This window comes from Tachysurus vachellii, chromosome 5 (assembly GCF_030014155.1).
Source record: "Tachysurus vachellii isolate PV-2020 chromosome 5, HZAU_Pvac_v1, whole genome shotgun sequence".
NCBI classification, from domain to species: Eukaryota; Metazoa; Chordata; class Actinopteri; order Siluriformes; family Bagridae; genus Tachysurus; species Tachysurus vachellii.
Window position 1 is genome coordinate 21,192,501 of NC_083464.1, and position 13,410 is coordinate 21,205,910.

At 37.7% G+C, this 13,410-nt stretch overlaps 1 protein-coding gene across 3 annotated transcripts in view; it reads left to right on the plus strand.

Moving 5' to 3' along the window:
• The window catches only part of col14a1a (collagen, type XIV, alpha 1a), an 81,842-nt gene that overhangs the window by 25,022 nt on the left and 43,410 nt on the right, over positions 1-13,410 (plus strand). For all 3 annotated transcript variants that reach the window (XM_060870419.1, XM_060870417.1, XM_060870418.1), the window contains exons 6-19: positions 2,447-2,602; positions 2,714-2,833; positions 3,082-3,246; positions 3,731-3,892; positions 4,082-4,239; positions 4,809-4,938; positions 5,101-5,243; positions 6,342-6,471; positions 6,748-6,887; positions 7,488-7,614; positions 8,150-8,289; positions 9,613-9,745; positions 10,075-10,119; positions 10,555-10,697. In XM_060870419.1, the coding sequence (XP_060726402.1) occupies positions 2,447-2,602; positions 2,714-2,833; positions 3,082-3,246; positions 3,731-3,892; positions 4,082-4,239; positions 4,809-4,938; positions 5,101-5,243; positions 6,342-6,471; positions 6,748-6,887; positions 7,488-7,614; positions 8,150-8,289; positions 9,613-9,745; positions 10,075-10,119; positions 10,555-10,697 (1,892 nt within the window). The remainder of the gene's footprint in view (positions 1-2,446; positions 2,603-2,713; positions 2,834-3,081; positions 3,247-3,730; positions 3,893-4,081; positions 4,240-4,808; positions 4,939-5,100; positions 5,244-6,341; positions 6,472-6,747; positions 6,888-7,487; positions 7,615-8,149; positions 8,290-9,612; positions 9,746-10,074; positions 10,120-10,554; positions 10,698-13,410) is intronic.

Here is a 13,410-nt window from a genome sequence, read left to right on the forward strand (position 1 = left end):
GTATGCATAGAAAATATTACTGCTTATCTTACTTATCTACATTTTTGTGTATTTTCATGGCAATCTCATCTGCTTGTCTGTTTTTTCTCTCCTTCCAGCATGCATGTTTGTCACAGACTCCTCAAGGAAACCCTAGGATATATCCCCGAGAGCATTGATGCGCTCTTATAGATACTCTGCTATCACATGACCTTGGGCTTCTAAGACAGAAACGTTCTCCTTTGCAGAGTCTCTGCAGCTCTCAGGGATTAGAGCGAATCCATTCTGCTGGATCAGTGATGATCCTGATGCGTTCTCACCACTGGTTCCCATCAGCATAATCAGGCTCATGCTCAAACTCTCTGATAAGGCAGAGCAGCCTTGTGGTTCATCACCATCCAAATAAGTGGCTCTCTCACTGTGTATTTAATGACCCTCTCGCCCAGGATGCTTATTCTTGCAATTTCCCTTGATTTCCTTTTGCAGCATTATCACAGAGAGCAGTTGAAGGTGTAATGGTGTGCAGCTGCATCGTATAACGCCACAGGTCATACAACACCTGTTTAGTAATTTTAATGAGAGATACAGAATTTAATATAAAAAACCAGTGAACAAGTTTTAATTGAGCACTTACACACACATGTGACTTACTTACCCTTGCTCAGAATTTTAAATTGTTCTTAATTTACTTGTTTTTCATTTTCATTTAACTTGCCTTCTTTCATAGCATGAACAACTTCTAGATCAGTTCGAGAAAACAAAAAGTAAATCACCTTCAGATCAGCTCTCTAATGTTTTTGCCTATCTTAGTGAAGCGTGACTGTGTTATATATTTTCTACACAAAATTAAAAAAATAAAAATATTTGACTACTTTATTCCAGACACTAAGGAACACTTTTTTTAACTAGTCTTTGTCTTTAATTGAAGATTGGCTATCAGCACATTTTTAGTGGACAGGACAATTAATAACAGGGTTGCCAGAATTGCAATATTTATTCCAACTTGTACCAGTTTAATCTCTGCAGGCCCTTTCATCTTGTTTTATAGAGTTGTAATTAAATCTAAAACATTAAGGCAACAAAAGGCAAATTGTAAATGCAGACAGTATCTAGAAAGATATATACAGAAATTATATACAAAATATATATTATAATAATATTAAATATAAATATACATATTTAATGTAAGATATTGCAAAGACTGAGAGAGGGAAAAGTGTGTACGATGCCCATACATTAGAGATGCTTGTCAACCTCAGGGACCTTGTGCCTCCGTTTTCCAGCATTCAAATAAGTCGTATATACAGTATATTACGTATATTTTTAGTTGCTGAAATCAACTAATTTGCTGAAATCTTTGCAACATATGTAAATTAAATTATAAATCCTTTTCAATATAATAAGCTGTTTGGAAAAATCACCAGCTGTATCAAACAGAGTTGAACAAATTGATGTTTAATATCACTAAACAAAAGCCTGTAGACTGCATGCTTGATGACTGTATGCTGTTGATTTACAGCTGCTTATTATGAGGTTAAGCTAAAAAATAAAATTCACTAGATATTAGCGTATCACATAAGTCTAGTGTGATATAGTCTTTCTGTCTTTTTTTTTAAACTTGTCTTTTTTAAAGCTATATCATTTTTTTTTGTCATTCTGCCTCACCCAACCCTGTGGGCCAAGTCACTGTGGAAAATCTGTCAGTATGTCTATAAAAATGTAATACATTTTGTACCTTTCTTAGCTACACTTGTAATGCACATCCTTTCAGCATTATGTGACCTGCTGGGTGCTGATTTCAGTTTTTTTCTGCTCTATGTAGAATCCTACAAAAATGTATGAGATATTGAGAAATAGCTATATATAGGGATGTTAGACAAGGAATAAATGGTGAAAAGAGGACTGCAGCACACTCCCATGCCCTAAGTCTTGTATGTCTGCACTTTCTAGATTTACTGCCTTCAGTAGGAGCTCCTCCATTACTGCTCATGTTAAAAATGTGTGTGTTTATAACCCTCTGGTGCAGAACTCTGATGGGGCTTACTGGGCAGAGAGGCACTGCTCATGCACATACAGCTAACGAATGAAAGGAGCAATCTATCACCTTTTAAAGATTCATGTATTTCAGCTTGAGTGGAGCCCAAAGCAAATCCTCTGCAGTGGAAGAACATGTTAGATTGACAGTATGTTTGATTTGCGTCTTATTATGGGCACAAATCATGTTGTCCTCATGATGATCTCCTCATCTCACAGTACTGGAATCTTGATCTAAAAAAACATTACTTTTTACATAGTATTACAAATCTTTTAAGTAGTATATTTGCAATACTTTTGGAGGAATGACACCTGCATCGTCATATCCCAGTTTACATCCTGTGCTCTAGAACATGAATCTCTCTCTCTCTCTCTCTCTCTCTCTCTCGCTTGCTCACTCTCGCTCTCTCTGTTTTCTTTGATCTCTTTGTAGTGGATCAGTTTGTGTGCACCACATCTGCACATGCTGATATTGTCATCCTGGTAGATGGCTCATGGAGTATCGGAAGGCTCAATTTCCGTCTGGTGCGCACATTCCTGGAAAGCCTGGTTAATGCTTTTGATGTGGGAATTGATAAAACCCGTATAGGTATGCTTTGTTTTGCTGTCCTTCCTCTGAATCGCCCTGACTTTGATTAACAGTATGTTGTCGTTTATTTTGATTATAAGCTTATATGGCTTATCATGTTTTATTGCTCAGGACTGGCCCAGTACAGTGGAGATCCCAGGGTTGAGTGGCACCTCAATGCCTTTACCACTAAAGAGTCTGTCATTGATGCTGTCAAAAGCCTGCCATACAAAGGAGGAAACACACTCACAGGTAATATACTAGCAGTATGGAGAGTCAAGTTGAGCAAGATTTTATTTGTAAAGCTTGTTTACATTAGACAACACTGGATGTCCAAACGTGCTGTACAACGCATCATATTACATTACATTCAGTAACATCATAAAACAAAGAATTAAAATATGTTTAAGAGAAGCTTTAAAACTGGCTTAAGTGTCTAGAGCACAAATAACATACAGATTCTGGTTGTCTTGCTGTTTTTAATTTTGGTGTGTCCACAGGTTTGGCCCTTACCTACATTCTGAAGAACAGCTTCAAACCAGAATCTGGTTCTCGAAGCAACGTTCCTAAAATTGGGATCCTGGTCACTGATGGTAAATCTCAGGATGCTGTTGACGTTCCTGCGCAGAGCTTGAAGGATGCTGGTGTTGAACTCTTTGCCATTGGTAAGAAGAGATTCTTTATAAGTCTTTGTGTCAAAAGCTTTCCTTTTGTACAAATATTTATATTAAGTGTACATTAAACACAGCAACACTAATGTCATACTTTTAAGTTTATTATACCACAGCACTGTTGACATTTACTAATCTTATTAGTTGGAAGATTTTGATCGATTTAGTCTGAAATGAAGCTGCTAGTTTATGCTTTCAGATACTGGATAGTCTATGGATGGAGGATATTAGTGGATTCTTTAAAACAAGCTGATTTTTTTCTATCTTGTTAAATGTTTCAGATCTTTATTTAAAAAAGGCATTGTTGGTCAAATATAAGAGCTTAGAAGTTATTAATTTCATGATGTTTTATTCCTTACATAAATTGGTTTGAACATTATGGGCTAGAGTTTACAGAATGTACTACATGAATTGAAATATTGGTGTCGTTATAAACGTGTGATTATGAGTGTGTGTTTGCGTGTCTGCATGTGTGTAGGAGTAAAGAATGCAGATGAAAATGAGCTGAAGGTCATCGCCTCTGAGCCACATGATACACACACCTACAACGTAGCTGACTTCAGCATCATGAATACTATAGTGGAGGGACTGACCAAGACTGTCTGCGAGGGAGTACAGCAACAAGAGAAAGACATTAAAAGTCAGTACTTGTTTATGCAATCTACATATGTTTACCATTGGTTATTTAAATTTTAACCTAGATATTATATAGTCAACTGCAGAGATGTTGGACCTCAAAATAAAATATTGTCAGTTTCATGTTATTAAAATAAACATTGTTTGACCGTCAATTCAATGCCTCAAATACCATTTGTACTTCTGTTTCTAGGAGATTCAGTCCCTGACGATCCGCTATACTCTCCTCAGGACTTGGTGACCTCTGAAGTGACAGCACGAAGTTTCCGTGTGTCCTGGAGCCATGCACCAGACAGTGTTCTGAAGTACCGTGTGGTTTACTATCCCAGCAAAGGAGGTCGGCCAGAAGAAGTAAGCCTCTTGTTAATTTTTTTGTTTTAAAAAAAATTAAATCAGCTGCTTAACCATTCAGGTAACACACCAGCTAAACCCCAAATATCCTGTTAACAATTTCATTGTCCTCTAGATGATAAAATCCAGATGATTTCAGAGCAATTTGTTTGTGGTATTATTAATAAAGAAAAAAATCACTTTCATTCTCTTCATTCTTACTGCCTAATGCCCTGCAGTTTTGCAAGATACATTATATTTGTAAGAGAAAATAATCTATAAGGAAAACTAATCTATAAGGAAACATTTCCTTTAGGATTTGAATTCCCATTTGGCTTTGTGTTGTGGGATTTTGTATTGCATTATGCTGTGTAGTGATATGCATGCCTTGGCCACCATAGACAAGGCAGGCTACTGTATATGGCCGTGAGTCTCTTCTGTTACCACCTTCTACGTCTCACAAAATATTTTTCAGCAGATTTTCTACAGCTGTCTGCTATAGTTTTGTCTAGAGATTTGGAGGTAACATGTATACACCTAAAACATCTTGATATGAGACGAAAGTAAAATCACCTCTGATTTAACACCAGGTTGTGGTGGACGGCACAGAGACTACGGCTGTGCTGAAAGACCTCAGCTCGCTGACCGAGTATGAGATTGCTGTGTTTGCTGTGTACGCAACCTCGGCCAGTGAGGCCCTGAGGGGCAGTGAGACCACACGTGAGTTTTGCACACACATAAACATGCTGTAGGTGTATACTCTAAAAAACTACTTCATACTCCCACTATACATGTAATAACTTTCAGCTGAAATGGTATACATATCTAACACGACACATTTGTAATATCTGAGTATATAATATCCTGTATGTGTGCTTTCAGTGGCTCTGCCTGTGGTCAGTGGCCTGGAGCTGTATGATGTGACCCACAGCACCATGCATGCTCGATGGAGGTCTACAGATGGGGCTTCTGGTTACATGATTGTGTATGCACCTATAAGCAGTGAAACTGCTGATGAGACTGAGGTAAGAAGGAGATGTACTGTATGTTTGGGTATCACCACATTTCAGACCACAATTCATAGCTACACCTATGCTAAAGATTGGGAATACATTGACACTGATAATTCAGTCAGGACCACTTGAGTCAAAATAAAGACAATTCTTTGACATATATTTAAATTTTTTATTTGCAAGCTTATAAAATTTACATTTGGCAGTATGGCTCTGTTTTGAATTCCCCATCCTTTTCATGAGCTCCATGAAATCTAGTCAGGGAACAGCAGCAGCTTCTGGGGACAATCTCCCATTTAACTGGGAAAGCAGCAAGACAAAATCCCCCATTTAGAACAGAGCCTGCATCAGTGACAACAGAATGACACTGATTAAGTTAAACACAAAGTTTCAAGGAGGAGCTAGGGGAGGAGGTGGGTTGCAGCAATGCAGAGGAAACAGCCAAGCAGACAGACTGAAAAAAAGCATTTAAATAGGGCGCCCTGTTTGAAAGGGACCAATAGCGCGCTTAGGAATCAGATCAGCTGATTTGCGGGGTTAGAAAATTTGACATCAGCATATAGCCGAGCTTGACCATGTGGCCTGCCTGAACTGACGCTGAACGCTATATTAGTATCAGACCTGAGTCAGTACTCAAAACATTCCCTGCTACTCGTATTTATGTCATACTATATGATGTAAACCTAGTGTATGTTGCCATGTTAACAAAAAGATGACACAAAATGACCGCAGTAGGATTTATTTCATGGTTAATGATGGCTATCAAAGCGAAGCAGACAGCAAACTGTGCTCTGTGAAAATATCAACAGCAGGAACTGCAGGAACATTTTATACACATTATTTTAACCATGCTACTGTTTTTTTTTCTCTCACAATGCTGTTTTTAATCATATTCAGCCCAAGCTACATTTATTGACTGTTCCACTTTCAGAACACTCACATTAAGCAGTCAATGCCTTCATGCTTATTTGTGATGCATAAAGTGTGCTGAATCCTTATTGACTAATGGAGTTTTCAGTTATAAACCACTGAGGAGACACACACTGAGGAAGTGGATTGAAGCCCTGATAAATGCTATAAAGATGATGGTGGACTTGTTTTGTGTTGCAGGTCAAAGTAACAGACACCGTGACAGACTTTAGACTTGTGGGTTTAAGTCCGGATACAGAGTACACAGTGACAGTGTACACCATGTTTGGAGATGAAGCCAGCGATCCTGCTACTGTGCAGGCAAACACCTGTTAGTGATTTTCCCTGAAACACACACACACTATTATTGTCTCACTCGCAACATTTTGCATAATACTGAATGTAATTCTGGATTGTATTTTTTTTTTTTTAACATTTACTGTGGTTAAAAGTTAAAACCTCAGTATCACAGTAAATGACATCACAGTAAATGATGTCCACTTGGTAACTAAGTATGATGCAAGCAAAGTTACCTTAAACCAAATTGAATTGATAATTGGCTATTGCTTGAGCTCTAGGCACAGTCTGATTTAATGTGTATGTTCAGTGCCTTTGAGGGCTCCTCGTAATCTTCGAGTCACAGAGCTGGACCACAACTCGGTGCGGCTCAACTGGGATGCACCATCAAGCACAGTCAAAAGCTATCGCCTGAAGTATGCCAAAAGTAATGGTGAACAAACTAATGAGGTATGTTATTAACTGTAAAATACAACCAAATAAGATGTTTATATACTGTATAAGATTGCGTGACTACTTACAGGAGTGGTCAATTTATTAGCTAGCCCATTGGTCAAGTGAAAGCTTTTCTAGTTCGGAAACTTTACTATGCCAAGTTTATAATATTATACTAGAGCAAGGGAAACAAATCTCTATATGTTCACTTATCCTCTTCTAACAAAGTTTTCATATTTAACTAAATGTTGCTTTTATCAGTTCCCATTCATTAGGTAATCCCCTATCAATCTTGTAGCTCACATCCTATTACATATGTCAGCTTGAAGCAAAACAGTATGACAGTACAAAATAATGTTTTTTTTTTTTAATAATGTACTGTTAAAACTACTAGAATTATTTTAAAAACAGAGTTAAAATGACCTCCTTTAGGTTTTACTACAAATACTGTACTTTTTCATTATATACATACTGGCATAATGTTACATAATTAATAGTATAACATTTTTTAAAAATGAAAGAGTAGCATAATTTAAGTGTACAGTCACAACCCTGTCTTGTTTCTGTATATACATTGTGTTTAAATACTTAATGTGATTGTATTTTTGAACTCAGGTTGAAACAGGTCCAATGTCTAACGTGTACTTGAGGAACCTGGCTTCCCAAACAGAGTACACAGTGTCTGTGTTTGCTGTGTATGATGAGGATCAGTCAGAACCCTTAAAAGGAATCTTCACCACAAGTAAGAATAGTTCATTTAAGGTCCTTACAGAATGCAGAAATAAAAGTAATTTTGCAATATAATTTGCTGTTGCATTTTCTTGGGGTCTGAGCTCAGATTTGCCCAAAAGCCTTCTTGTTTCCAGATGAAGGACTATTGCTGATAGAGTAGTCTATTATACTCAGCAAGCATTCATTATCTACAGTCAATGATAGATCTGTACCATCATTTTCTCAGGCAGCTTGCCAGTGTCATCTCAGTAATTTAATAGCACACAAAAATTTTGTGTAGCTTTCCTCTATCGTTACAAAGTAAGCGTAGCAGCTGTTTCAGCAAGTTTACCCTGGGCTAAAATCAATCAAACACATGTGAATTTGAATATTATGTTTAAGCAAGAAAATACAGATGTCAGTGTAGGCTTACTTTGTGGCAAGAAATTGCAGGACTGCATCCCAGATTATGTATGCGTAATTATAGGGATGTACCGTATACAGTAAAGTTTAGTTTTCTGGCTAATAAGACTACTCAATTGGTTCTTAATCTTGATACCGCACAGAACTTGTTCCAGCTCCACGGACCATTAGGATTGATGAAGTGACACCAGATAGTTTCCAGGTGAGCTGGACACAGCCAGGGAACGGCGTGGAGCTTTATAAACTCACCTGGAGACCCTTTGGAGGAGGAGATGCTAAAGAGGTCAGAAATATTACACGGCAGACACAGAGGCTCTGAATTCTTGTAGAAGCGTTGTAATAATCATAAATTATCAACAGAACAGCAGAAGCATTCAGATGTGTTTTCAGTAGTGTTGTGAGTCATATTCATCACCATGCAGTGCTGTATGGTACAAAGATAAAATGCTCCAATATCTCTGACCTTCACCTGAACAGGATTTCAGGAAATACTGTCAGCTAGAATTAAATTTTCCCAGTTGCTCAAAAAAAGTGTTTCACAAAGAGTGAAACACTGTCAGTAAGGCATTTCCCACCAGGTCCAGGAGAGTGCTATTCCTCTCAGCCATGAATTCCTGACACATGAAATTAAATAATTGATAAGGACAGAATAGGAGACATTTTGAAAAGAACATGTTTTTTAATAATATAGGATTGTACAGGTTTTTGATATTAGGATATTTATTAAATATCTGATTTTTTTTATCAGATATCTTTATCCAAATCAGTGTATTTCAGTTTTTTGTTGCAATACATGGCATATGCCTGTGTGTGATGTGTGTGTGTTTGTATGTAGTAAAATGCATCAGAGGTTTTTATGACCGGCCGGGAGTTGGTACAGCTGTACTTTACAGATAGCGCTGCAGGTCAATATGTTTACTGAGAGCCGTCGGAGCAGAAAATAATGACACGCCATGAGATGGGGCTGGAATGGCACTGAAGCTCCATGACCCACAGTCGCAGACATAGTTTCACAAATCTTCGTAGTATGATGAAACGTAAAATCAGAATCTATTGTGTTTATGATTATCTGCACTGCTGATAAATATCAAAGAATTATTAGTTTCAGTGGTGCAGTCAGTTAGTTTCTCTACTTGCAGTGGTCATAAAGAAATGCTACCATTGTTTACTTCTTGCTTAAACTGATATTGGGGTAATGATACACAAAATTTTAATTCAATACAATAAGTCTATACAATGCATTTTTGATACAGAAAAATAAGCATTATCCAAATATGTGCATTTAGTTTTACGGTACTCTCTGTTGCTTGAGATGTGTTTCTGAATCCTGTGTCTCATTCAGCACTGATTCTGTAAGCCAGAACATGTGTGCAACTGTTCATTACACTCTGTCTATGTTTTTGGATGTATGGAAACAACAGCCTGCTATCTAATATGTGATATGTGATACAGCTTATTACTACAACTTTATCAAATACTGTATATATTAAATCGTGCATGCACAAATGTTCTACTATAATACTACTCTAAAGTCTAAATGCAGGCTGTCATGTCTCCATTTCTATTTATACCCATTTATATCATTTTTCTTTTATGTGTTATAAAGGTGGTTGTACCAGGCAACATTAATACCTATGTGGTGAATGATCTTTCTCCTCTTACTGAATACGAAGTGCTGCTGTCTGCTATCTACAGTGATGAGGCTGAGAGCAGTGCTGTACCTGCATTAGAGACTACATGTAAGACATTGCATTAAAAAAATCAGCTGACTTTGTCATACTGATTCAGTGCAGAAAATTTTTTTTATTTGAGATAAATGTTGATGTGCTTTTATTAGGCTTAATGACCACTATGGAATACTGTCTAAATTAATTAGGTGCTCTTAAGTTCTATGGTGTGTGATCAGTACTAAAGCACATCACACAATCTTATTTCTTTGCCTCTATTTTAAATTCTGTTCGTGAAGTCAGTTTGATTCAATGAAATAATACATTTTTCTGCTATTAGACTTTTGAACCCTACTTTCTTTATTACCTTAACAAAAACCTTGTTTACTTTTTCTCTCCAGTGCCCATGCCTGCTACTACGGCTTTCCCCTCTACATCCCCACCAGGTGAGAGTTGACTGATGTGTGTTTGGTCGTGCCGCTGTGCAGTGTGAATCGGACAGTGGAAGAAGCTTGTGCTCAGGTCTACAGGGAGAAAGCGTGAGAGGCAGAGAGCTCTTTGTTTGCAGTCTCTTTGCTTTTTCTCTGACTTGTATCCTTGAGGAGCCAGATGGCACTTGTTTACCGGTCCAGCAGAAACATTGTTTACTGCTTCAGGAGAAAGCACAGCGGCACAGCCTGCTAAGTGGCTTAATCATTTGTGCTTCGGAATTGTTTGTGCTTTAATAGTTTATTACATTAGTCTAGTGGCAAGTGGGCAGGTTTCCATTAGCAGCGTCTCACAACCTGCTGTTGCATTTTTTACACTTGTGATGCTTTTTCTGGGCGGTGTTGAATTGAGACAGAATGAGAAGAGATAACTCAAGGAGCTGTGTTTTTCAGTGACACGGCTGGGTGTGACCAACCTGCGGGTGGACGATGAGACCACATACAGTCTGCAGGTCAGCTGGGGCATGGACGATGCAGATGTTGAGATGTACAGAGTGACCTATGTCAGTCAGAGAGGAGACCGTGCAGAAGAATCGGTGAGATCTCTCTCTCTTATACACACACAGTATATATGTCTTACGATCCTTGAGCAGTACCTTAAAATGACACAATTTATAATGCAGCTTATTAGTGACCACACATATACCGAGCACTATCCTTAACCTCAGGTATCCTAAACCAGTCCACTGGTTTCCACTGGCACACTTGCAGGTAGTTGGGTTTGCTGTACTAAATTGTCTCTCAGCTTGAAAGAGTGTGTGTGTGTGTGTGTGTGTGTGTGTGTGTGCGTGTGCGTGTGCGTGTGTGTGTGTGTGTGTGTGTGCATTGTGTTCTGTACTGGCATCCTATCCAGGGTGAATTCTCAGACCTCCCAGTGTTACTGGGCTTGGCTCCAGCTCCACCTTGATCATGACCAGGATGCTACAGTCACAAGGACAAAGATGAATGAATGATTGAAAAAGGTCAAGGCCAAAACTGTCAGATATTTCTATACTTGTGAGGATATTTGGTCAACAATAAAAAAAAAACATGCCCACACATACACCAGAAAACAGTCACTTTTCAAAACTCTAAATCATTTTGTCTGGATGATGAAACAATGCTCTTTTTACTCCCATCAACAGGGCTTTGGGGCTTTTTATACCAGTAGTATTCCAGTGAGGTCCTGTAATGTCAGGATTTTCTTCTTTTTTACCCCAGATATAACATGAGAAATTTATTACCACTGTGCAGTGAGAGACTCAGAAGTAATCATAACCCCTTAAACTCTAAGACTTTCCTTCCTCACACTTACCTATACTCAAATACATACAGTTCCTACTTAGTACATAGCAGTACCTTTTTTTTAACTATGATAGGTAGCCCTTGAGATGTTTATTCTCTCTCGCTTTTAAGTTGCTGTAAGGAATGCCTCTGGCTCAGTGCCCTTTGGGTATTTTGAACACTATTCCCTGTAGTATATACATATCAGCCACAGTCGTTTTTAAACTACATTTTATTGACATTGATTCAACCTTGGCTTGCCATGATTATAATCTGCAATGGCGCTGTTCAGCCAACTCTGAAAATAAAAGAGATCTGGCCAACAGAGAAAATTCATCTGAACCCCGGTTTCTCGATGATAAAATATTTAGCTATCCTTAAAGAAACAGTTTGAAATTATTTTCCAACTCCATGCTGGAGTGTATGTCTTACCATCAACCACACTTGAGTTTTAATTTTCAGAGCGAGTCACTCCAGGTCAAGCCGAGAGAAAGATAAAGGAGGCAGGAGCAGGACAAAGAAAATTCCATTATCTCTTCAACTGACATTTAGGCCACAGAGACATGGTGAGAAGGATAGATAAAAAAAATTCAAGGGAGAGTAGGAAGAAGACCAGAGAACAATACATTCTCAGGTGGTCCTGAAGAGGAGTCATGTGAGGATGTAGTCATTTAGAGAGAAAGAGATGTGGAAAGAGCAAGATAAGGAAAGCAACTCCAGTTATCCGGTTTCAGCACCACACGTCTGGTGGACAGCTCCACTAATAGGAGTTGTGTGGGATCGTGTACCTCCAGCAGAGTGGCTGACGACATGTACACTTGATAAGGCTTATTGAACACAGCAGGTTGGACACAAAGGAGCTAAAATGATCAAAATCCTGGCTTAACATGCTAATCGATTCTTTTTGATATTTGAAAGAATTTCATGTTGGTCATGTCTTTAAAATCTGTTGTAATTAGCGAAGTCATTCAACATAAACAAAAAAGATGATCAGTCTCTGCTCCTATTGTTTTAAGAAGTTAGGTGATTTTTTTTGTTAAGTCAATGTTAAGTCAACTGATTTATTACTACTGTAGTTCTCATATTTTTTCAATTAATAATTTAGTTTTTTTAGTTTGTAAATACAACTTTTATATTTCGTTAAATGATCAGATCTGTTCAGGTGTTATTAATATTCGGTAATTTCAGCACAAGTATTCGTCTCAGTGACATGCTAGTGGAGCATGCAACTTTGTAGCCTCACAGTCTTTGGCTCTGGTTATTATGTGGGGATATACTTGTTCCCCAGTATTTCCTCATAAGGGTTTGTGTCTGTGGTGCCCTGGGTTTGGTTGGCATCCCATCCAATTCGCCTACTTTGTACCCAGTGTTGCTGGAATGGGCTCCAGATTTACTGCAACCATTAACAAGGGTGAATGAATGAAAGTAAATAAATGAAATTGACCCTTCCTGAATATTTATGCTTTAAAATAATTTTTTACATTGTGTCAAGTTAGGTTAACTCAGATAAGTCAAAAGAGCTGTTTTCCATTTAGTAAATTCAGTTAATAGTTCTTCATTGATTTTATGCGTGACCACACCTATGTCTGTTTATAGACAAATATAAAATGTAAATCACCTCAGATTACTTCTGAACATTACTGTAATTTAGCCTAAACCACTATCGTGATTTATCTTGGCCACTAGACTATTTGTGATTCTCTGCACAGCATGTTTCTGGTATCTGTCCAAATTTCCAATTTTTTTACTTTTTAAAATAACTATTTTGTAAAAAATGTTTTACTAATACCTTTGATGCATAGTATTCTTCAACATGGGCAGTCAAACCAAAAAATGCTTATATAATAAAATAAGTGAAAGTCAAAAAATGAAAGTCAAAGTTTAAACAACAAGAAAAGTTTTAATTTTGATCAGTTGATGATTGATGCAGTGTTATCTAAGAAACATTATTTCTATACTTCCTGGCTTGATATAAATTCCTGCCCA